The 25,691-nt window shown below is 44.1% G+C and overlaps 1 protein-coding gene across 1 annotated transcript in view; it reads left to right on the top strand.

Moving 5' to 3' along the window:
* The first annotated feature begins 79 nt into the window (after positions 1-79).
* The window catches only part of LOC126050137 (pre-mRNA 3'-end-processing factor FIP1-like), a 30,295-nt gene continuing 4,683 nt past the window's right edge, over positions 80-25,691 (top strand). Inside the window, 19 exon segments of the mRNA XM_049827630.1 lie at positions 80-115; positions 117-155; positions 157-246; positions 248-444; positions 446-630; positions 1,584-1,623; positions 4,630-4,714; positions 6,191-6,297; positions 7,377-7,435; positions 8,497-8,607; positions 11,233-11,363; positions 12,125-12,249; positions 14,323-14,428; positions 15,892-16,090; positions 18,113-18,139; positions 20,638-20,695; positions 21,270-21,325; positions 22,690-22,888; positions 24,841-24,999. Coding sequence (XP_049683587.1) covers positions 80-115; positions 117-155; positions 157-246; positions 248-444; positions 446-630; positions 1,584-1,623; positions 4,630-4,714; positions 6,191-6,297; positions 7,377-7,435; positions 8,497-8,607; positions 11,233-11,363; positions 12,125-12,249; positions 14,323-14,428; positions 15,892-16,090; positions 18,113-18,139; positions 20,638-20,695; positions 21,270-21,325; positions 22,690-22,888; positions 24,841-24,999 — 2,009 coding nt within the window.

Here is a 25,691-nt window from a genome sequence, read left to right on the forward strand (position 1 = left end):
TCCCGCCCAGCGCGGCCTGAGGGAAGCCGCTCCCGCCCTTCCCGCCCGCCTCAGGCAGCGCCGCCGCTCCCCATGGCGCATGCGCTTGGGCGCCGCGCATGCGTTCCCCGCCGCTCTCGTCCGCCGCCGCGGCGGGTCTCTCGGGGCCCGGCTCCTTTTTGTAGCGGCGGAGCGGGCGGCGCTAAGGCCCGGCGGCGGCCTCCGCGCCCACGCCGGGGGGTCTTGCCCTCCTCCGCGCCTCCCTTCCACCCCCCCACCCGCCCCCCGCCCACCTCCCCGCCCGCGGGAGCCAAAGAAAGAGCAATGGCGGCGCGTTAGCGAGGCGTCCTCGGCGCGGCCCGGCGGCTGCGGACCTTCCCCGCCCAGCGCCGACCGCGGCGGATGCGCGCCTCGCCTCAGGGCCCGGCGGGAGCCTAGCGGGGCCCCGGCGGCCGCCTCCGCTTCTCCCTCCTCCTCCTCCTCCTCCTGCTGCGGCCGCGGGGGAGGGCGGGCAGCTCGGGGCGCCCCGCTCCCCTCAGCCCCGCGGGGCGGCGGCCATGGCCACCGAGCTGGAGCCGCCGGCGGCTGGCGCCGTGCCGGGCGCGGCTCCGCTGGAGGCGGAGGAGGACGAGGAACACTGGCTCTACGGGGGTAGGTACCGCCGGCCGCGCTGCCAGGCCTCGCCCCCGGGCCGGCGGTGGTTTGGGGGGGAGGTGGGGGGTGGGAGAGGGGGGGGGTCTGTGAGGTGAGGGAAAGGAGCCGGCCGCCCCCACGGCATCTCTCCCCCGACCCCGCCTTACGGGCCGCCCCCGGGCTGAGGGGGGGAACGGGGGGGGGGGGGGGGGGCTGTCCTCGCCAGCCCCCGGTGTGCGGGGACCGGGCCGTGTCACCCGCCGGCGCTGCCCGGATCCCGGCGGGATGCGCTAGGGACGGGGCCGGGCAGGTCCCCCAGGGCGGCTGCTTGGGTTTTTTATTTCTTTTTTGGGGGGGGGGGGGGGGGGGGGGGAGGGGCTAGGTAGGCGGGTTATTGGCCTTTTACCGATAACACCGCGACGCGAAGAGGTTAACGTGATGCTTTGGTAGGATTTCAGTTTCCTAGTCATCCAGATCGTACTAACCTGAGCGATGCAGGTGAACCCCCGGGCTGACAGGGGGCTGGTGTGCGTGTGTCTAGGAAAAAGTGTAGGACTTTATTTAAACGTCTTTGTTCTCCGCGTAGACTTTCCAGCTGAATACTTCTATGTTTCTTCTTCCCTGGCATGTTGAAAGTCTATATAAAGACCTTCACAGCTGACTTCAGTTCCTTATGTGATGTTTGCCTTTACTCCTTCTGCTCCGAGACTTTGGATACGTATTTTGAATTTTGGTGTGCGTCGGTGGTGTGAGACTTCACTTCTGCAGATAGGTTTTGTTTGGTGGTTTGGTGGGTTTGGTTTTTTTCTTAGTTGCTCCATTTCTAGTTGATCTTTGTTGAAAAGAGAACATTGGGGTTATAGTGCCTTGGCACTACTAGGTATTTCTGTAGCTGTGACGCATTTTGTGCTTAAATTTAGCGCTTGTTTTTCCTTTCACTTGAATAATTTTATTATTACTGGTTTTTGCAGATGACACCACTGGTAAGCAAGAAGATGGACCAATTTCTGGGTAAGTCCAGAGACTATTTATTTGTTATAACAATATATGCTGCAAAGAAGATCAACCCATGTTAAGCATAGCTTCAGGAATGCTTCAGACCAATGCTGTTGCTAGAAGCAGCAGCCTATCCTTTTCCCATCCTGTGGGGTCATCCTCAGCTGCCAGGCTTGGGCTGGCACAGCATTTATGGATTCAGCAGGTGAACTGGATCAGTCAACTGATTTGACTTAAAACTAACTTTTAACCCCTTTTTTCCCCCTCCCTGATTAGTATTAAATCAGATCTGTTTTCCGGTTTAATTCTTGGGGGAAAAAAGGCGCCTAGAGGTTTGGTCTTTGTGCTGGCCCAGGATTGGTAAAACTGTGGCCTGTCCTGGAAGAGCTAAAAACTTTGAGTGTAGGTTAAAATCTTGACATGATCAAATCAACAAATTATATGAGATCTGTGAATTATGTGGTTTGGGTAAGACTTTCAGATAAAAGCATTGGGGACAACTCAGTGATCAGTTTTGCTTTCCATGTATGGAAAGTGTTGTCTGTCCTTGATAGTAACTCCCCTCACTATATTTGTAGCAGTGTGTATTGCACCAGCAGAGTTTTCTCTTGGCAGAAATATTACCTGTTTGCCATTTTCAAATGTAACACAGTTTTCAGAAGACTTGATCTTCACTGGACTTCCGTGTGCTCAGCACCTTCAAAAGTTCAGTTTAATATTTATTGTCCTTTAAGGTCATTGTGAATTCAGCATCTGGAATTTCTGAGATTGTTACAGATGCTGTCCTACTCCTGTAGTAAGTATCCTGTGCTTAGGGAATATGAAAACTTGTTCAAAAACAAGTTTTAGGCAGACTTGGTAAATTGTTACCCAAAAACATCAAATGTGCTTTGTGAGAAGGAACAACTTTTAGTTTAGACAGACATTTACTGTTAACTTGCATAAATCTGTTGTTCCTTGCTATTTTCCTCTGAATGTAATTTTACTTTGCAAACAGGATTAAAAATCTGAATTTTCCACCAACCGTCTCCAATAACCGCAAGGTGCATGAAGGAAAAGTATTAGTGGTCATGCTAGCTCTCCCCCCCATCTTTGGTTGGGTTTTTTTTTTCCTTTTCTTTGTTGCTCAATGAGAATCTTCCTAAACGATGAGCTGTGGGGTGTTTTAAGAAAAATGACTCTTTGTTTGCTATGTTGTTGATGGCTGCAGCTCCAGGGATACATTGCTGGCTTGTCTGGAGTATTTTTCTCTACCCATGAAGCAGAAATCAGGGTAGTGAGGGATGCAGTATCCATTAACATTCCTTAGCCGAAAGGATGTTTTAAATACCAGCAGTCTGTGCAGGATGCTGTTATGCCCACAATGAACAGAGTTACGGTGACATTCTGGGGAAATTAAATAGCTGCGACATTTTTTTGCATGCAGATGATGGCTGTGGACCTGTCAGATTGTTCATTCCTGGGAAGCAAACAGGTTAGGGAAAGACTGTTACTTAGCAAATGTTTATTTGAACTCCGATTCATAAATTTTAATGCACACCCACGGATACTTCATGTGACTTGAAGCTGAAGGTAATACTTGTCACTCTTCCTTAATCCAGTCATCTTGGACTCTTAAGAAAATTCTGGGGTTGAGGTCAATGTTACAAGTTGCTTGGATTTGGCAAACAAAATGCAAAAGGTTATGGAGCCATCTGTGAGATTTTCTCCAGTGGTACGTCTTTTGGTCCTTATGTAATAGCCTATGTCTGCAACTTTGAAATACTTTTAGAAGCTGATTTTCCCTTAGACATCTTGGCTACTTTTTATAACTTAAAGTGTCTTCAGCTGTCACCTCAGGAACTTGGCAAAAATGGGACCTGTGCTTCCTTGGTTAGCTGCTGAACCTTCATCCCTTCTTTTTGATCTTGGCTTGATTGTTGAATTTCTTTGTATATGGGGCTTTTCTAATATGGGAGCTTCAGGAACTGCTCAAATTGTTCTTGTTCGTTTGTTCTTTTTTTTTTATGCTCAGTAACTGCTTTCTGAGTTGCATTAGTGTGATCTTCTGGCTTACTTGTTTGGTGTTTCCTTTCCTGCCACCTCTGAAATGGCTTTAATCTGACCAGTGTTTGGATTCTGTTAGGTGTTACATATGTTTCTTTTTGAAGATAATCTTGTGTATGTTTATTATCTGACATGGCATTTTAAATTAGTAGCAACATTTCCAAGTACTGATGGAGAATTGGGTTTCCTGGACCTGGGCTATTCTAATTGTCTCTTTCGAAAAGCCGGAATTATTTTGAAGTTCTACTAGGTTTTACCTATGACATTAGAGAAAAAATTATCTCTCTTTGTATTTTAGTTTTGTAACACTTAGCATATTCTTCTCTAGCACATGTATACCAATTTGACTTCCTTGCTGGGCTAATGCAATAAACAACGTTACGATTTGTACAAACTCTTTAATTGGAGATAAATCTGAACCTGACCACTGTTGCATTAGAACTAATTTGCAATGAATGAGAAGATTGGATGGATAATTATCTGTCCTTTCTTCTTTGAACTTTAACTACTCATTAATATGTAAGCTATTTGTAGAAACGCTGAAATCACTTCTTCCTTAATTTCTATGGGATAGATGCTTACTAAATATATGTATAATTATTAGCATCTTTAAGGACAAGGTGAAGTTTTGCTTATTATGGTCTTATTCCTATCAGTTGTGATTCTGCCGAACCAAAGCTGAAAGCTCTTATGGCTGTCGCTTATATATTAGCTGTTGAGTGGCTTTGGCTAGGCAGCCATGCTGTCTGTCAGGCACTCTTTGAAAGCACCAAACTGATTCTTTCCAACAAAAGCAAAGCCAAGCAAGGGTGATTAATTTTTTGTCGTATAGTTGAGTTAACTGCCAGCAGAATAAACACACTATATGAATAAAGCCATTATATGAAAGTCACCTGGACAAATGCTTTAGAAATGTTTATAGGTGAACCTCTAGATTGGGCTTGTCCACTTTCTTTTATCTGTCACATTTACTAGACACACAGAATCTTCTCATCCTTTGCAAGATGCTCCTCAGGAGAACCGGCCTGTCAGCAACGAAGACCGAGAGATGTCGCAACATGTAAGTGTTCCACTGCAAATGGTAGACATAGTTATTTTTGTGCTTCTAGGTACTCATGGATAAAAAGATGTAAGCGTAAAGATGCTGGTACTACCTAACATGTTACATTTGTACTGTAGGACTGTACTGACAGTCAATTCCCAATGCTAACTACAGCAACAGGCTTCTCTTCTCAGCCTACCTTGTGTAGCAGGTAGCGAACCCTGATCTAAGTATTGGAATAGGCTGCCCAGGAGGGAAGTGGTTGAGTCACCATCCCTGGAAGTATTCAAAAAGCATGTAGATGGGGTATTCCATAACATGGTTTAGTGGGCATGGATGATGGTTGGACTCGATGATCTTGAAGGTCTTTTCCAACCTAAATTATTCTATGATTCTATTGCTTATGCCCACTGAAGAGGCACATGAGGGCCTCTGATGCTGCAGTCTGGCAGGAAAAGCAGAACGTGGTGTTACCTCTAGCTCAATGTTTAGTATGACTTCTTGAGGGTCAGTAAAATATGGGAAACACTGGGATAGAAAGCCCAAAGTGCTGGGAATCAGTTTTGATTCAGGCTCAGACCTCTTAGAATGTAATCTCATGGCTCAGTGCTGAAAGAGTAGGAAGAGGCTTGCTTCTCCACCCCCTCTTCCTCTCGTCTTTTTGATGGCTTTATTTTCTGGCACTGTGGTATGTCAAGAGGGCTCATGTAGAGTTCTGACAAACATGAGTGCTGTAGAGAAGGAGAGAAGGGTAGGAACACCTTCCTCATACTTTTTTGAGGTGGTAAGGTGTTAATTCAGCTTATGTGTCTTGCAAAACTGCACTGCTGGATACCTGGAAGACTTCCTTTGCTTTTGTGCCCCAGCAGTGGTGCTACACTGGAGTCAAATTGGCAGTTATGTAAAGTTAAGTGACTTGGGGACTGATTGTGCTAAATAAGCCAAGCCAAGCTCCTCAGCAGCTTCCTACCACAAAAGTTGTGGTGAGAGAATATTTGCTTCAAGGTTCTTGGGTGAAGCCTGGTGAATGTATTTTGGTGTTTTTTATTTGTGATTGTATACTTTCATCATGGACCTGTGAAGGAGGTGTGTCAGAAAAGCCCTAGCTCTTTCAGAGAGAGTAGGGAAGAGGAACTGTGGGATGTGATGAAATTCTTAGAACTGAGCTAAACCTTCCCCACCTTTGGAAATTTTATCCTGATTGTCAGGGTCACTTCTTCAAAGGACCTAGCAGTTTCTTTGTAGGCACCTGTCCATTTGTGCTGAAGGCTTGTTACTTCCGTGGTTTTTTGCCTCCAGAGACAACTTTGTATAGCCTTGGAGTGCAGTAGAAAGTTATGTCTTTATACCAGAATCATTCTTTCTAATAGTCCTTCATCATACAAGCTTTGTAAGATTTAGCTTACTGTCCCAGGGAATTTGTCAGTTTTATGTATTAATGAGCTCCTGTGTGCTTTTATTGTTGCACAATAAAATATTGTTGTTTTATTGTAGGCCCTTCCAAGTGGTGAAGATGATGAAGATGACAGTGATAGTGACAGTGATGACGATGACGTGAAAGTTACTATTGGCAACATTAAAACAGGAGCACCATCATACATGTATGTGTTGCTGATTATGGCGTTGATTTTTTTTTGATCTGAGGTAGCTCTGGCATATTGATAGGGATTGAAAATGGGGATGAGAGCTGATCTCTCTTCTGGGAGACATGGGAGTAATGGATAGAACACCGAAATGGGATTAGAAACTGATGGGCAGCTCTGTCCTGCTGTTGCTTGTTGGAGAATCCATCTATAAAATTGGAGCAATAATTCATGGATCTGCTGCTGGAAAAATTAATCCAATAATTACTGTGCTTCATTGGGCAAAATCAAAGGTGTGAAGTTACATTTAACTCCTCATCTGTGAAAACTTCAAGAACCAAAATCTGTATTGATAAGAATTTGCATAACCTGTGAATTTACTAATTTTCAGCTGTCTGATTTTTCATGATTCAGAAATGGTGAGGCTGGATTTGCAAACCAGGAAATTATGTCACTGACTCAAAATTCTACCTAATTTGCATTGAATAAAAATAATAAGACAGCATTTTTGCTTGCTGCTAGCAGCCTTCCTCTTAAGGAAATGACTTGCCTGTGCGTTGCAGCATATTCCAATTTTTCCACTTTATGGATCATTTCCTTCTCTTGTTTTAGACGTGGTTTCAGTCTGATGGATTACTCTGAATAGCAATGCTCCATCCGTTGTCTGCAAAATCTAGTGAGCTGCTATCCTTTTCAAAATCTGCTGCTTTCACCTTTCCTCATTCTGTGATCTATGTGCAGCTCTGCTTTCCATGTTGTTCAGTTCCATTTAAATACTGAGTACGTTCCTGGGCAGAATGATAACTACCACTCTTTGAAATAACCTTTCCCTTCATATTCAAGACAATCCTCTTATATTCTGTTGTTGGTCAGTAAGTTTGTTTGCTGGGTTTCTGTAGGGTTAGAGAAACTTACGTGGCAGATGAACCTCACTTTTGAGGTGTTGAAACTTAGTACTAAAAATCGTAGAGAGGCATGAATAAACCCAAGTGAAGTAAGCATCTTCTGAAGGGTGTCAGGGCTTGAATATATTTTGCATGAAAATCCTCACTAAGTAATTTGTTCAAATACCAATGTAGTGATTCTTTTCCATATAGGGGAACTCCTATGAATCTAAACTTAAAAACGGGTAGAGGCTATGGAGCATCTGCTTCAGGTATTGCTGTTATTTTTATCCTTCACCTTTTGCAGTATTTCACTTATCTGGCACTGACAGCTGGAGCAGCTGCGAGTCTTGGTCTCTGTTTGGAAAGATATAAAATTAGTGCATCTTATTTAAACTGGGATTAGTAAGTGTATTTCCTAAAGATAAGCACTCCTGGGACAGTCTGGGGTCCAGGGTGCTATGGAATGATTTGATTACCCATCACTGAACAAGTTGATTATAATTCTGTTTAAACTAGAAAAAAATATACATTGATTATTACTTTCATAGTAAAAAACCGAGAATATTTCTAAACTATATTGTTGCACTGGGGCCAAACTTTCTAAATTGCCTGGAGAAGAACTTAAACTCTGTGGTCAGTACACTGACCTACTTGCAGTGTAAGATACTAAAAGAAACAAACTCTAGCCATGAGTATAAGCCATGCATATTTCTGCAGATGAAATTTTCCCCACCATTCAGTTTAGTTTATACTTTGTATTGAGACTTGGATTCTGTTCTTCCTCATGTGTGAGACTGTCCTTTCATGGGCTTCATATACTTCCTTCCATTAATTTCTTTATGCAAATGACTTATCTTCTGATTGGGAAAATAAGAACAAATTCCCCTTGAAGATGCTGTATGTAACAGATTTTTGCTGACTCCAGTTAGTACACGGTCCACTTAAGACTGATCCGGAAAAGGTCTTGTGTTATGAGAAAATGTGTGTATCTTGGGAGGGAAAAATTACTATTTTGCCTGGGGAGAAAAATAATTTTTTTTCATTTGGGGTAAATTTCATGCATGCTCTAATAATTTACTCTGTCTGTAGTACCAATCTGGGTTGAATTTGCTTCTCTGCTGTTAACTGCAAGTGCTGTATACCCTGGCTATTTATTTGTAGAGTGACTGAAGTAATTTTTATGAAGAAGTTGATTGTGGTTACCTACGTGCTATAAAGCCAGCAATGAATTCACAGTAGTGCTTTATTTTTGACTGGAATAATTTGCTCAGCAAATTAGTGGATTAAAGGCATTGCATTAAAAGTAGTAACGGTTTCTTTCTCTCCAAAGCCAAGTTGCAGCCCAAAGGTATTGACTTGGATGCTGCAGGGAATATAAATGGATTGCCTGTTATAGAAGTGGATTTAGATTCATTTGAAGACAAACCGTGGAGGAAACCAGGTGGGGCCTCACAGTTTCTTGTGGTAAATATTTTCTGCAGTTTTAGTTCACTCTCTTTAATTTCACATGTAATTTCTGTCAATTTATTGCTGCCAGGCAACAGGAAAGTCAGAACAATGCTTATTGCTCAGCCTCTAATGCTTGTCTAGACAACCAGTGACATTTAACAATTGATCAAGCCATGCTTCTACCTAAAATTGGGTTGCATTTACTCTATTAATTTCATTTCCCTAAAGGGAACAACTCCTTTTCTTTAACGTTCTATTTTATTAATTCCCTAGTTCCAGAAAATATTGCAGTGATATCAATACAATAATGTTTGGCCTTTAAGTCAACTGAGTAGGATCAAGATTTGGTTGTTGACAATGTGGGGTCTCCTCTTCATGTGCAGCAGCTTGCTTATTCTGTCTCACCGTGGCCAAGCTCAGAGTCATCCCCATGCACCTTCCTCATTTGGGTCCTGGGTATGTCCACACTTCTGCAGGAAAGTACCACTTGCAGAGGGCAACGATGGTGCACTTGAGTGCATGTCATGATAGGAAAGCCATCTTTTTGTGTTGAAATCTCCGGCTGCAAACAGTTGAATAAAAGGACGGAAAACACTGGCTACTCTTACAAGAAAGGCTAGGATTTTTCTTTTAGAAAAGCTGCATTGCCTAATTCTTTGCTAGATTCTGCCCCTAGGTGCGTAACTGTGAGTGAGCAGTCTCCCACTTATTTCTTCTGGACAGTATTATCTAGACTGTGTCCTGACAAATAGTACTTGCATAGCAGGTTTTAATATGTACGTGGTCTTTTTTGTCTTCCTGATTAGTATTAGGGAGATTTCTACTCAGAAGCCATTTTTGCATGGCAGCTGTAGGATGCTGCGAATAAACTTCTGTGTTTCATCTGAATTTGATACAAAAGTAAACGAAGGAACCAAAGAGATCCAAATTTTTGTTGTGCTACTCTCACAAAATATGCTATGATGAAATGTTAACTGAAGCAAAAAATCCATTTGCCTCTCCTCAGAAATAATTCTCCCTACCAGCCCCTGTACTTTATTTATCTTCCAGCAATACTGCTATGCTAAGTAGTGCTTTTATAAGGTGGTCTGTGGTGTGGTTTTGGGATCTCTTGTCCACCTGAAATGAAGGGCATCAGAGTACATAACAGTGCTGATAACTACACGGACGTGTCATGGTATCAAACCAGCACTAAAGCACTCTGTGATGAACAGTAGCTAGTACAGACATAACAGAAAATGTAGCCTTTCTTCTGCAGGGGATTTTCCATTGTTTGTGAAGTGAGAGAGTTTGGGAAGAAAATAAGTTAGAAGGAAAACAGTGAAGTGAAGTTCAGAGATGAAGCATAGAAATCGCTGTGGTCATCCTGACATCCCTGGACTAGAATGAAGCCAGCTAGCTGTAAAACGGTGTTGAAGTATAAATAGAGGAAAGATGTCCGCAGAGGTGTATGGCTTGTAAATTTATTTTAGATGGCAAGCAGCTTGTTACTCAACAGCCTTTCAGGTTCATATCCTTTACAGTTAATTGTTCAGCAAGTTGGTATCTCTTTGAGTGAGGGAGAGGAAGAAGAAATATGGTGTGGAAGAACTGATAGAGGGCTGAAATATAGGCTGATAAAATAGATTGGCAAATGTCATGTTGCTGAGTCTGTGTTGCTGCAATTTGCATATTTGGGTGGTACAACAGGAAGAGCTGCCTACCTAGAAGATAAACTTAGACCTCGCTATGTAGGTCCAAGCTCAGCATGGTCACAGTGTTTTGCTTAGCTGTTACATATCAGCTCCTTGTTTAAGAATTGGTCTGTCTAGGAATACCTTTGCGAGGGGGATGTTTGAGGGACACCTCAGCAGGGCTAGGAGATGCTTTGTAATGCTTCCTGTTGTGAGGTATGCCTTACAGAGTTAGTTGCAGCTCTGTCCCTCTGCATCTACGTTTTCTTGGCAAGCAGTTTGTGGCCACCTCTGTTATTCAGCAGTGCTCGTGCTGAATTGGCACATTTCACAGAAGACTGTTAAGTAAGGTAACAATCTTGGAAGGCTATAGTTAGGATCGTGACTGAACTGTAATTACTTGTGTAGTCTGAGACATATCAATAAAAAACTTCCACTTTAGCCCTGCTTCACAAACTGGGTACGTCCTGGAATCTATTCTCAAAACAGCAAAGGCAATGATGGTCAGGAGCAGAACGTGTTGGTTTAGTTCTGCCAAGAAAAAGGTTCTGTGGTACCATCCCATTTTTGTGGTTGTAGCTGGAACAGTCATTCCTGTGCTGTCCCCAGCACTTGGCTCATTTGGACAATTGCAAGAAACCAGTCTGAAAAAATCTGGTTGGTGAATAAGTGGTTGCAAGCATCTATTTTAATAGCCTGCATATGTGCTGTATTTTATGTCCCAAATGGTCCCACTGCTGTTCAGGCTGTAGTCCCCCTCCCACCGAAAGATGCAGCCATCTCCTCTGTGGCACTCAGTGGCTTTCTGACAGAATGAAATTGAGATTAAGCTGTGCTCTCTAGAAGATTTTTGTTTTCTTAACTCTTAATTTAAGTAGTTAAAGGACAATTAGAGAATGCAAGTCTGCTAGAATCCCTGTGTGAACTTCTGCTCCCTTTGTCAGGTGCTGATCTTTCTGATTACTTTAATTACGGATTCAATGAAGAAACATGGAAAGCTTATTGTGAAAAGCAGCGACGGCTTCAGCTTGGACTGGATCCTGCTCCTCCCATCAGCACTGAAAATAAGATCACAGTAGGTGACGTTACTCCTGGATATGGCTACAATAAAGCTGTTTTTATAATCACAGAGATGAGCGTGTAAGAGCAGAAGATACCTTAATATTTAACTGTTCTATGTTCCTTTCAGTGATGAGAAATACAAAAATATATCTTTAATGATTAAATCTCTTTGCTAAAAATCTTTATTGAACGAACAGTTTCAGCTGCCTGGCAGGTTTGGACCACTACACTAGCTAGACTTGAGTGAATTTCCAGTTGACTTTGGGGGTACCCAGCTATAGGGGTGTCTGGTTGGAAGATCCTGTGGATGTGAGAGGTGTAGAGAGGGGAGCTGGGCATCCATGGCTGTTTTGCGTGTTGCTGTTGACTGTTGCTGTTGTGTGGCTGCCTTTTGTGCTTGGAGGCTGCTTTAGCCATCAGCTTTTGCAGAAGTCCATCAGGGGGCCAACCGGTGTTAATCAGAACTTCAGCCAAAGAGTCAGTACAGTAGGTATTACTATTTCCAGTTTTGACTTAAGGACTACATGAAAAAAGATATGAGATTATTAAACTTGGGGACTTCTAATGGGGACAGTGGACAGCAGGCTGAGGCTGGAATAGCCAACCAGTTTACAGAAATGTCTGCCGCCTTGACTGAAGAATAGGTTTTCTTGTATGCAAGAGCCCTGTGATTGTTCCTCAACGGAAAATTCTTTGCTGAGGGTTAATCTCTGATGCTACATTCAGTTGCAAGTAAGGGCATTAAACCTGTGTGTTATATATTGCCTTCCATAGGTTCAGCAAGGAAGAACAGGAAATGCTGAAAAAGAAGTGGAAAACAACATCATCAAAACAGAATTCAAAACAGACTTCTTGGCTCTGGTGGGAGGGCGCATGAAGGCTGGGCCTCCTCCTAACAGGTAAGGGATGATGCAGATGTAAAACCTGGGTGCACCGTGTTCTGCATGGGGGTGGCTGGGATCCACCTGGGCCGTATCTGAATCTCCTCAAGCCTGAAACAGAAGCTTTTGAACTTTATGGGAAGCTGCTGTGGTGACTCGTTAACTATTCTGTTCAGCAGTGCTCTCCTGAGGGTTGTGCAATCCCTACCTACCCATTTAGCTCTCCTTGGTGACATCCTCAGTATAGTACTGCACAGAGAGGGAAACCTATATCCCAGCTGAAGGGACACATCTCTGGGAGTAGAAAAAAAAAAGGCAAATACCTCAGCTTTGAGGGCTTACATTGCTGGCTGCTTGTGCTTACTTGGCTTATTCTTACTCCCACGATCTTAATCTTTGCTTCCTTAAGTGGAAGTGGATTACATGTTTGGCAGCTGATAAGAGGAGCTATTGGTTTCTGAATCTGTATGCTATGCTGCTTGATGCATGCTAATTAGTTTTTTCCAATGAGAGAGAGGATCCACAAAGTTGGATAAAGCAAAACAATTGAGTCATTTTGATTGGCAGCTTCTGCTGGGAAAACCACTTTGACCTTATGAGGTTGATGGGTTTTTATCAAAAGCTTCAGAAAAACAAAGCTATGTGAAACCAGAAGAGCCAGAGCTTTGGGATCTGGGTGTTTCTATTGCTTTATTCACGTATCTTTTGCACACCTGGCTTGCAGAAATCAGTCTTGCATTCCAACTTTCTACTTTGTCTGAGAGAGAACCAACTATATGCTTCAAGTATAAGCTCTAAAGCTCTACTTAGTCTGTTTGCACTTGGTGGCATTTCTGTCCCCCTTCATAGTGCCATCAGGTCAGTCAGATTTTTTTCCAGCTGTTATTCCTGTCTCCTGAGACTTTCAAGAATTTACACCACTGCAAAATAAGCTGATGCTATTGTAACTATACGGTACTTTTGTCCATTTTAACTTGAAGTGTGGTTTTGAAAGTATTGACACACGAGATTCTGTTCCTGCAGCAGAGCTTTTGGTCAGGACCAGAGTGAGTATCTTCATATACTGCAGCAGCAGCAAAACCACGGGCTTAGCAATGAGTTGTTGGGTTTGGAGTTTTTTTGTTAAACAAAGATTTCAGTGAGAAAACTTTATCTCGACAACTAGCCAGCATTTTTATATCCACTTTGTCTAAATTTCCTACTGAGATAGAAATTTCTGCAGTCTAACTTGAAAAAGTGCTGATGTTTTTCTGTCCTAACTGCAGGAAAACATGTCTAAGGCTATACTTACACAAATCAATTGTTGCATGAATATAGGATGAGGGAATTCTTAAACGTCAGTTGTGGGTGCTTCTCTCTCTCACAAATCTTTACTTGTGATGACCTTAAAACAAGCTACTATAAAAATGTTCTTCCCCTAAGAGTGACCTGGGTATGGAGATAAAAGAACATGGGAAACTGTAGATTCTGTGACTGATTTAAACTGGTGCATAGACAGCACTGTTTCTTGGCTACGTTAATTTTTTTTTTTTTCAAGGATCCAGCCTTGATTTCATTGAAGGCAATAGCAAAACTTTTGACTTTAATAGAAACAGAGTAGACTCCAAGGAGGTGGGCTAGAAAGTGTCTGAGAATCTGATTTGTAAATAACTTCAGTGGTATCAGCAACACTTGGAATATAGGACAGAAAGTAGGAAAAATTTGGGCTGATAACATTAAAGGCTTCTCCTGATAAATATTCTCCACTTTCTCTGAGCCTGATCTGGGAATGATTATTCAAATCTGGAGAGTGAGTAAAGGATTTCAGCTGTGAACCAGAGCCTGTAATCCATGTTATTACAGCCTTATGTGGTGATTCTTTGGATCATGTTTCCAGATGTTCAGAGAGACCTAATTCACCCCTGCCAGCAGAGCTCAAATTGCTCAAAAGTGAAAAAGGACTTCTTATCCACCTCTTGTCCAACTTGAGTGCTGCCTCTAGAGACTTTTCCCTGGTCAAAAAGAATGTACTAGAGAAGTCTGTCTAATAGTGCGGGAAACTGCTCCTCCTAATGTCTTTGAGCCTAAAAAGATGCATCTGCTTTGTACCAGGAAGCTGGGTGGAACAATTGATGTGATCGGTGGCCAGGCAGGCACAATTAGGAGAGTAGAAGGAAGACGTCGTGATAAGCATGCCTCTGAGGAAAACCCAATTCAGGTAAATGTTTTGCACCATCTTGACAAATTTCTGATTTTATTGCACTTCTAGTGAACCCTGAGCAGCTGTCTGTGCATTCCTGACCTCCCATGTCACAGTTTCTAGCTGCAAAGCAGTAGGTAGTGTATCAACCCTATCAAGGTATATGCATGTATCGTTCCCTTCTTGAAGGTTGAGTTAACTTCTGTGTTAAAAGCTTTATCTTGCTAGGAGCTAGGGATTGTCCTTAAAAGACTAGCCTTCCCATCTGAATGGTAAGGCTCAAGCTCCTTTTCTCGTCAGCTCTTGCAAAGTATTCCTTGGGGTGCGTACCTGGGAGGCTCTCACGTGGATTATTCCCTCCCCCTCTACTGTCGGGTTGGAATCTCCAGTTCTGCGGTGGAGAACTTCTACTGGGGCCTTGTGTTTCTTTTTGCTTTGAAGTAATATTTAGTCTAAGTGTCATTAGATGCAGCCCACACTTCAGACTCAGTGAGTGTGGAAACTTCAAATCCAGACTGTGTTACTGGATCTTGTTCCTTACAGGAAATAAAAGCCTGGCGTTTGAAACTGGACTCAATTCTGATCTTGCATGTCCAGTGTATGACCATAATGTTCTGGTTAGCTTCTAGGTAGGAAGGTGCTATGTGTAGGGTTTGAGGACCATCTGCTGAGAGCTCTACTTTTCACCACATTCCTCCTACCAACCACTCCTAATTCATCAAAAAAAACCCAAATATGGAACCTTTCCCCTGCCTAGACACAGTTCCTGGTTTTGTTTTTACACGTGGTTTTGTGGTCTGTTTATTTTTGTAGCGGTGAATTTTCCAAATTTTGCCAACAATGGCCCAAAAAAGAGTTTGCCAAAGAGAAAGAGTTTGCTGAGAAATGGTTGTTGTTCCTCCCACTTGCAGGCATTGATACCTGTATTTCCAGGTCATTCTGGTATCTCTGCGTATTGATCATTCCTTCAGCCATAGTGGGTATGTGACCAGCTTTTGTCAGACAGATTTGAATCCAGTCTTCCTTTGACTTACGTGGGCACAATCTAGAGCAGAATTTGGCCTCTTGCTGCCCTTGGGAAAGATAAATTGGGTTAAATAAAATAAGGAAGCACTACTGTGTTGCCCTCAAATATGACAGCTTTTAATCTGAAGCCTGTACCAGTGGCAGTTCCCATGAACAAAAGGTGTTCATAACACTGAAATGTCAGCTGTCTTGCACAGTTGCATATACAGCTAGAATCTAGTCTTGATGCTGTTTTGCATAAGAGAAGATATCTTGCTAAGCATATTGATTTCTTTGATCAACCTTCCTTCCTCTCCGAAAGACGCTATCCCCTGGGTATAGCATAGCCTGGTCTCTCCAGGTGTTGCAGTGCTTCCTACTTTGGTGATATGCTCCCTTTATGCCAGCACAGTGAAGTCCTAGCTGCAGGAGCAAAGAGATTAAAATGCTTTCTTCTCATTCCTCTGCCTTCTAAGGTCCTTGGAGACCACGGAAGTAAGCCACAACCCCCACAGCAGCCCCAGCAGCCATCACAGCCCCAACAGCCACCTCAGCAGCAGCCGTTTGCACCACCAGCAGGCCCACCGCCTCCCCCGCTTGCTGGGCCACCTCCGCCACACTTCCTCCACCCTCCTCCACCAGTTACTTCTGTTCCACCTCCCCTGCATCCTCCAGGTACGTGTTCATACAGCGATATATGGCAGTTGGAAGCTGTGAGTTAGGGCGTCCCAGGCATGGAGCAAATCAAAGGTTTAATCGGTAAATGCTATGGGACAGTTGAGCAATCGGGTAACAGGTCCTTAGACCTGGCCAGTCTTTGTTCAGTGTCTCTGTTGGCCTATTTAACACTAGCCCTTGAATACTTGAAAAATGGCAGCTGTTCCTTGAAAAAAACTCTAGGCTTTGTTTCTGTGAGAGAGCCTTTGGGTACTACCCATCCATTTGCTTTATTGATAAACGTAAAGAAATGGGTTACTGTTTATCTGTGGAGGAAGCTAAGAACACAGGAATCACTATCCTGTGTCAGATCAGCAGGCCATTTAGCTCAGGATCCTGTCTGGCTATGACCAATTCCAAATGTTTCAAGGGTGATTCTCGAACTGGCAATTCTGCAACAGCAGCTCTAACAAACAACTTTCCTCCTAATCCAGGTCAGTTCTTGGTTGGTTTATGCCTTGGAATAACAAGATACGTATCTTTCTGTGTTTGTTTCTGTGCATTTTATTATACTGATTGCCACTGCAGGATGATTCTTGCTGCTCCTAGAAGACTCTAGTGTCCAGTGCAGACATTAGAGCAATGCTTCATTTTGAAACCAAAATATAAATAATAATATAAATGAGATCATTACCATGGGTTTCTAGCCTGTTGGGTGTGGTCGGTCCTCAGCATTGGCAGGTTTGTGTGCTCTTACCAATAACCAGATGGGTTTGTATTGTGCTAAGAGCACTTGGCACTTGAGGAGACGCTGTCAAGATAAGTCCTGTGTCTGCGGGTATGCCCTTTGCCCCTGCAGTTACAGACTGAGTCCTGAAACCTATTGAGACAGCAGAGGTAAAATTTCTAATTTTTTTCTACTTCGTTGTCTTGAGCACCATGTTACAGAACAGTCTTGTCTCTTCCGTGCCTGTAATAACTCAGTTTCCACAAGGTTTCTTAATGCATCTGCAACATGAAGGCCAGTAGTAATCTTTTCTGGGCACGAGGCAAAATAGGGCAATACTTGTGGAGAGAACAAAGAACTTTGCAACTGAAAAGGCCAAATATGCATGGGATACGCACACTCATGCGGCCTTTCCCAGGTGGCATAGGGTCTTTTTAATGTTGACCCTTTCCAGTGCAAGTTTACAGACATACTGGCCATGGCCTAAGACATGCTTTTCTGTCTTCACTTCCTACTAAGTCTGTGCATCTTCTGATCCAACATGAGTTGTGTCTGTGCCCCTGTTGCTTTGGGCTCGAATAGTGCATTGAGGTTGATGCGAAGGCCACACTGTGGGCTTTCCCTGGTCCTGTAGGCAGCAGCCAGACTCTGAGAAGTCACCAGTAGCATGTCATGCAATAACTCCTATATTTTGCACTGGCTCCAGATGCAGAAGTTACGGAATAAAAAATATAGTCAAGGTTTTTAATCTGAGGAGGATTATTACTGCAGTACTCGCTGGTGGACCATGGTAGCTTTTCCTACTGCCTTTCGTTAAAATGATTGGCAAAATCAAGATAAATTGATCGCTCATTCTTTTGGTTGTGGACTAGGGTGTCTGATTTCACCATGCAGTTATGATTGACAGTTTTTTTAAAATGTTCTTTAAAGTTTTTTAAAAAAAACAACCAACAACAAACAAGCAAAAGGGCACACTGGCATCTGCAGCAGGTTCTCCTCTCCAGCTCCTTCAGTTGTTCTGAAGTCCAGATCAATTGTTCACGTGTTGACACTTGGAAAAAGGAATTCTCCAGTGTAAGAGAGCAGCAACATTTAAAATTATAATACAATAAAGGTAAAGAGATCATCATTTGGGAAAATTATATAGTTTGTAGGGTAGTTACTGCTTAATAGCACCAGTTTTTCTGCTGGTCTGTTTGTGCAAATATGTGAAATTTATTCACAGGTGTGCTTTCAGGTTTAGCTTGAGGTACAGAGATGACATGCTTTACCTGTTGTCCTCACTTGTTTTGCTTGCTTGTTTATTTCTGTAGGTCTGCCACCACCCGGTCCTATTCCAGGTAGGTGTTAACTTGCTCTTAATAACAATGGTGATTCTGAACACAGATGGCCCTATCTGAGCATTTGGATACATGAGATAGGATGACACCAAGACCCGTTTTAGAGCACAGTTAATTTAAGGCTAATAAACTCCAATGCAGGGTTGAACTCCAGCTGCTTATCTTATATTCTGGACCTAAATAATAATCTGTAGGGCTTCTTAATACTATCTTGTTTTGCCTCTGAAGACCAATCTAGAAAGTGGAGAACTTCAGATGGCAGAAGCCGATTAGATTTGAAATGGTTTAGTTCTTGTTATGGCATTTGCACAGCAGAAGTCTGAGTGACAAATCGGTGCTTTGTATAGGAATTTGGAGTGTGAGACTGAGCAGAACAAATGCCATTTCGTTCAGAAGCCTTTGCTCCCTAGTGTGCAGTAGAGATGTTGAATACTAATAAAGAAATATAACAACCAATCTTGTGCATAAGTTAAGAACCCCACTACTTCAGAGCTACTATAGAACTGAGTTTCCTCTAGCTGTAAATTTTTTTTCTACTGGAAATTTTGCCTAGTTCAGGGAAAACAAATTTAGCTGTTTATGTAGCAGACCATTTGGAGCGATAGTTCTGACTGGATGATGTACATCTGAAAATCCAAGGCCGATGGTGACCATGTACATGCAGTCAGGCCACTGCCCTTGTGTTATACTGTATACTTGATTCATGTACTTGCAAAAGGTCTGTGCCCAAAGCACTTCGGGCTTGATGTACTTGTCCTTACTATGCGTCAGACACGTTGGACTTGATTCACAGCTTTTGTGTCCATGCTTTTGTATTCATACTCTGCCCTGGGCTTCCCAAATGGAAATATGGAAAACATACACTAGCTGGGCTGTCCCTCAGACCAAGAAAATTCCTGTGTTTATTAAAATGTTGCTTTTCATGCTCCTCTCAATGTACAATAATATTGCAGAGCTGGGTTTTGTTGTTGTACTAGAAGGAACCCCCTCGTAGTAAGCTTGGATTTAGAAGAACTATATTGTAGTGAAACTGGATGCAAACTGGTCTTGATTGTAGACACTGCAGCACCCAGTTGCTAGTCAAGTGCATTTAGTTTAAAGTTGTTTGGGAGGAGCAAGGTGGACGAAATGACCAGGCTGTTGCAAAGAACTTCCACTTCAGGTAACTGGGTTGGAAAGGGAGATGAAGGAGAATACATGTTAATTATGATAATGATGGTGATCCACCACCATTAGAGTTAGGTGTTTATAACAGTAGTGCTTTGAAGTACTTGCTCTTCATGAGCAGGTGTGATTGAAATGCTCTAGGCATTGCATTTTATTGGAAGATCTTAGGAAAAGGAGCGGGGGGGAAGCATCTGAGACATGTCCCCCAACTTGTTTGCAGCTTACATCTCCACTAGCTGAGCTGGAGACTTCAGGCTACCTCTTTTTGCAGTGAGATGCTTCTAGGGAGAAGTTCTCCTGACCCATTTTAGGTGTTCACAGTAAGAGGTGATGAATTGTCCCACGGTTCCACTGACTATGCTGGCTCAATCTCCATTGACTTGAAAAGGAACCTGGAGCTGCTAGCTTCAATGTAAATGACTGCAGTTAGATGACTCCTATCCTTTGTATCAATACAGTTTGCTTCTTTTTTTGTTTGTTTGTTTAATGATAAACAGGAATTTTTATGCAAAGTTAAGCCAATGGGTGGTTAGTCTGCTCTTGTTGGCATTGGTAACTGCCTATAGAAGTAATGGTTGCTTATAGTTATGGATACAAATTTAAGAGGTTCCCTGTAGGAGCTGTCAGCACATCCTTCTCGTGTTCAGATTGGTCAAGGCTGAGGACTTTGGCTTCCAAGGCTTATATCACTTCTGGAAGTGGCCTTCATAAAATTCTGCTTAATTCTGCTTTCTTGAAGATAGCTGCCTTGTGGTTTTGTATAATAACTCTTCATGTGTTGGACATGGGGCCCATTTTTCAAGTGTCAGACCTTTTCAGACAACTCTCTGGATTGTTGGTGCTCTGTCTTCTCATGGTTTATAAGCGTATATGTGCTCAGAAAATTGGCTTTCTTTAAAAACAAAAACAAACAGGTGAATTGTATGTTACGTGCTTTGTAAGAGACAAAGTTACTCATTTTAATCAAGGAGCAGTAAAACCTTTGCTGTAGTAGCAACATGTCTGCATCCCAAGAACCAGACTTTTCTGTCTTCCACAGGACTGTAAGGGTTAATGTTTACTCTTTAATGAATCTTATGCTTAAGATGAATAAGCCAAAATAGAAGGTAGTTCTTCCTTTATTTTTCTTTCCATGGCCCTACAGAACATAGCTGTAGGGTTTTAATTGTGGTAGGAGATGCAACCCTGAAGGAAAATTATTCCATTTCAAACAGGGCTTTGTTTAGAGTAAAAAGATGCTTTAACTGCTTTTAACTGTAAACAGCAATGAAGTCTTGTTGCCTCATGGCAAGCTGTGAGATCTTTGTGATGATTTATGCTTCTTTGTCTAGGGTTGTTCCCGCCTCCTCTGGCACCACCACCAGCTCTCCTCATTCCAACCTTGGATGGGTAAGACCACACCTGGGCTGAGGCATCGGTACAGCTCCTCTGTAGTGAGGAAGGGTGGAGGATAGGTCTAAAACCAGTGCTGGTAATTCTTAGTCTGGTCTTGGATTAGAGTGGGGAGTGAGAGCAGAGTCCGTAGGGAATCCTCTGTGCATTTACCATGATTTGTCATATTCATGACACAGGAAGGAGTAAATAAAATCTTGGTGTGTGCTTAGGTCTAGTGCAGAGTACTTGATAGTGTGTTATGTTACTCCAGATGTTTTCTATAAAGATTGTCCAGGTGCTTTCTAAGCACTGGTTATTTCCCAGGAAGCCTGCCTGATTTACAGAGGGGAGGGGTAAAGCAGGGCAAGCAATTGAGTTACAGCAGTTTCAGAAGCTGTGGCAAAGCAACTGCACTTGTATGCATTTCTGATAGCTTGCAGTGCAAAGTGAAAGGGATTCCCTGAAACCATGGGTTTCCCATGAGGATGTTCCACAGACCTTCAAAAAAATGGGGTAAACTTGCAGCACAGACATACCTGCAAGGGGTCACTGGAGTTAGTAACTTGCATCCTTTTCTCTCTTTCCAAAGCCAGCCAGCCAGCTACAATAACAGGCAGCCTCCTCCATTTGGCTACAACTCTGCAGGTGAGCACTGAAGATAACACAGTCAGACTGCTTATATCTCTAGTCTCTGGTATTGGGTAGTTTAGGCTTTTCTTAAGGAGATGGACATCATGCTTGCTTTAACTTTAGGGTCTTGCTTGTGCCCCAAACTGTCCCAGTCGCTAGGCACACGTGCCGAGTTTGACTACATCATAAGGTGTTTGGAAAGCTGAATGTTTTGCAGCGATGGTGAATGCAATTTTGTAGTTGAGCGCTAAGCCACAGATGACAGTTTCCAGTGCAGATACCCAGCAACAGAGAGGCTTCCCCCATGTGCCTCAGCGTCCTTGTTTGCACACATACTTGCTCATGCTCACTCACACTCTTCCTTTTCCCCCACCCTCAGCTTCACATCTCCCTAAGGTTTTGAATGCCCTCCTCCCCCACTTTATCATCTTCCTTGCCTGCAGGCATCTGTCTCCTTTTGTTTTGTAATGGAAGAGGCAGTGCCAGAATTTCAGCAAATTTCCTTCCCTGTTGTAGCCCTGCCAGCAACATCCGTGTCCTTTCCCATTTTCTGAGCGACCAGCGCTTGGAGTGGCACCTCCTCACTATGCTAAGCAGGCAGAATCGCCGGCAGCACCGCGCTGTCTCCTCTGCAGGAGGTGGTTGGAGGAGTGGGCAGCGTGAGGCCTTCCTGAGGAACAGGAGCCTCAAGTGCTGTCATATGTGCAGTGTTTCAGCAGCTGGTACCGCCTGGGGATATGACCTCGCTGGCCCAGCTGAGCAGGCCCCAGCAGGCCAGTGTCTGTATGGGGATGTGCTGGTGGCTCTGGGCTCATCAGGTGGCATCCTTCATTAACAGCTGGTGCCCCCAGCCCTCCCCAGCTGCCACCTTAGGTGAAAAGGTACCTGGTGAGAAGTGAGACCTTGTAAGCGTGGCCAAGACCCCAGGGCTAACTAAACACAGCTGGCTCAGCAGCAGGAGAGGGCTGCCTCAGCGATGCAGGCACCTTTGTCCTCTAAGCCAGGATGTCTGGGAGGGATGGATTGAAACTTTTCTCAGTGGAGACCTTATAGCATGCCCTATATAGCAGGACCTATAGAGAGCAAGAGCTGGGGGAGTGCACAGCCCTTGCAGTAGTATGCTGTGTGAGGAGCTAGGGAGATTTTGCAGTGACGTCTGTAAATATGTGGTCTTGCTTGCATCTTCCTCAGGGAAAAGGTGTTGACATGTTCTTAGCAAACTGCTGGCAGTAAAACGGGAGAGTGAGGACAGGAGGGAGCTGGGCCATTGTCTCCTTGGATTCAGCTGTACCTCCAAAGGGTATCTTTGGGAAGGGAGGGACAGGGAGGATGCTGTTAATGCTTCAGATGAACAAGGATTCTGTGCTCTCTCGCTGCAGATTCAGGTTTCATCAGCTACCCACCCATCTCCACGTCCCACACGCCCTGGGTGACAACGGTGGACAAAGGCACAAGCAGTTCCAGCAGCAGCCATTGGGAGTACTCGGGCTCGAGGCGTGAGAGGGAGCGGGAGCGGGAAAGGGAAAGGGAAAGGGAGAGAGACAGAGACCGCACTCCGACCACTAGTGAATACAACAAGTGAGTGCTCTTTTTCGGCAGCTTCTGCTCACAGCTACCCAGTACGAAGCTCTGGCCTTGCCCTGGAGCGCAAGAAGGTGTTTGGTCAAGGACTGGGATTGTAGATTTATACCAGTTTAATTTTCTGCAATGTCTGGGGAAGAGATACTTTGGATCAATAACTAGAGGACAAACTAGGAGCCAGTGTCACTGGCTGATTTCCTGTGTCTGGTTTTTTTTTTTTGTTTAAATCCAGTAGAACCAGTTACGCTTGCTCTCCCACCTGTAATGTGAGGCCAGTAAATGAAATAGCCCCTCTCTGTTTACTAGGTATTTCATGGCTCAGTGTGAAACACTGGCCATAGAAGCTGCTGCTTCTTGTCTTCTAAATGCAACTATCAGATCAAAGGAAAAACCACCCATGCTTTGCTCAGCTCTCCTATAGAGGCTTTCAGGGCAAGGAGTGCCCTTCACCAGGAGTCAGCCATGAAATGTAAATCCTTAACCAGGTGTTTCTGGGAGCAGTGCTGGAGACAACCACCTTGGTGGGAACTGATGTGATCTCAGGTGACAGCAGTGCTGGGAGCACTTGAGAAAGGAGGCTTTCAGCCTCCCAGTGTTAATCTAGAGAGCCAAAGTGAAGGCTACGCTGCAAAGACTCTTCCTAAACCCATCACTCTTTTGTTCTGTCATAGGCAGCGTCAGTGTTTTGCAGGCCTCAGGGTCATAAATACCAATAGTCATTCAAAACATGATCAGAATGCGCATTCCCAGCAGAGGGATGCTGCCTGCCGGGGAACTTCCCCTCCCAGGGGGTGAGCAAACAGGACAACATTTTCCTAACCTCCCCCCCCCCCCCCCCCTTTCTTTTTTTCCTTACAAGCTTGTGGGCACTGTGGGTGGAAGGGGGAGGAACAGAACAGAAGACAAACTTGCTACAGTTTGAAGAGCTCAGACTCCCCACACTTCCTGAGCAGGTTCATGCTGCAGCCAAGTCCTGTGCACATTGTTAGCATTTCTGGGTGCTTTGGAGCATGCTGACCTCTAAGATCGTGCTTGCCAAAGCAGGGCAAGTAGCTGTGCTCAGTGGAGTCTTTTGGAGCACTCCCAGACAATTGATACTGGACATTTGTTTGTCTAGCTTGTGAGTGTTAGGATGATGTTTCAGACTTCCTTTCTCTGAGTCTGAATATTGTTTCCCACAGTGGGACTTGTTAACCCTTTAGATTTTTGGCTTTCAGAAGTTCAATAGGGACTATGAGATGTAGAGGGGAGTGTGGGATGTATCTGAATTTGGGGTGCATCTTGCCCACTCCTGTATGTGGATTGAATGAGCTACCTTGAGCAGATAGTTAGGTATAGGCAGAAAGACCATTTGAGTCTTTGAACTTGTGAGGAAGCAAATTGTCCCTTAGTGTAACTCACACAAAAGAATTACAGGTTTTCTGCGACAGTAGTGTTGTGAGGTAAAATCCAGCACCAGGGGAGGCAGAATGATGAGAGGAGCACGTTTCTGTTGTTTCTGAGCAAGGGAGCTGGATGTCCTGGACATATGCCAGAAGGATTGTGAGGGCAAAAGCCCTGAGACATTGGCCATGTGCCTGGTGCTAAGGTACTCCCTTGGCAAATCCAGAGAACAAATTTTGTAAACTCTTTGCATTGAGAGGGTAGGAAAAAGCCATGATATTCAATTGTTTGGGCTTACGAGCGATGTAATAGGCAAATGGAGAAAGTTATTTCACTGTGGTTAGAAACTGGGATTGGGTTGCAGCTTGTGTTCAATAACCAGCAGCAACTTATTGTTACAGGTTGTTTTTCAGGAGCATCACGAATACCTCAGCCTGTTGGTAGAGTAAGAGGTGACAGATTTTGCTGGTGAGGATGGGGTTCTACAGTCCTGTAAACATAGCTCCTGACTTTCAGGTCCACGAGTGGTGCGTTCCTCTGCCTCACTTCTCCTTTTTCTTCTTAAGTGATGATGAACGATACCGCTACTACAGCCGAGAGCGCAGCTACGACTTTGAGCGTGACTACCGCCGGAGTCGAGATCGCAGCAGGGAGCGAGAGGATCGACACCGAGAGCGCAGGCACAGAGACAAAGAGGAGAGCAGCAAGCATAAGTCTTCAAGACGGTAAGAGCTGTCTAGGGTTGCACTGGGCTGTTGATGGGAACACACCTTAGCTGTAGACAAGAATCTTGATGTTCTTAGAGTGAACTGTCACCCTGGGTCATACTGGCTTCCTGTGACCTGCTTGCTGATGTCCTGAGACGTGGCGCCCAGGCAGAGAAAGTGCTCTCGGGCATGTACCTGGGCAGGAGACAAAACTATCTGTAATAGGGAGAGGAGCCCTTGGTGTTTGTAAGTTCTCCATAAGGCAGCTGGCAGGATGTCGAGTCACTGCCAACAAAATTGCATCTCTCATTGACAAAGGAGAGGTTAACTTGCGCTAAACATCACATCAGAACAGCATAGCTCCCACTGCTAAGAAGATACACACAAAGTAAAATGCAAAACCCTAACAGAAGCATCAGCTTTCAGTATTATGTGTTCCTGTGCAGAAGAGGGGAGCTCTCTTCAGCCTGTAATCTGAAATTTCCTTTTGGGGCAGGAGGCTGAGCACTGTTTGATGAGAGCTCTGTGCCCAGTGCTTCTGATAGTGAGGTTGATAATGATCTGGACAAAGGTGAAACTTTTGGAGCCGAGCAGGATGTCCTAAAATCCCAGGTTTTCTGGAGAAAATGTATTTGCTACAGATGATCTTCCTATGAGAGCATTCTTCTAGCAAAGTAACAGGTCTGGTCTCTGGTCTGAGGCAGTACCCA

Source organism: Accipiter gentilis, chromosome 24, assembly GCF_929443795.1.
Source record: "Accipiter gentilis chromosome 24, bAccGen1.1, whole genome shotgun sequence".
NCBI classification, from domain to species: domain Eukaryota; kingdom Metazoa; phylum Chordata; class Aves; order Accipitriformes; family Accipitridae; genus Astur; species Astur gentilis.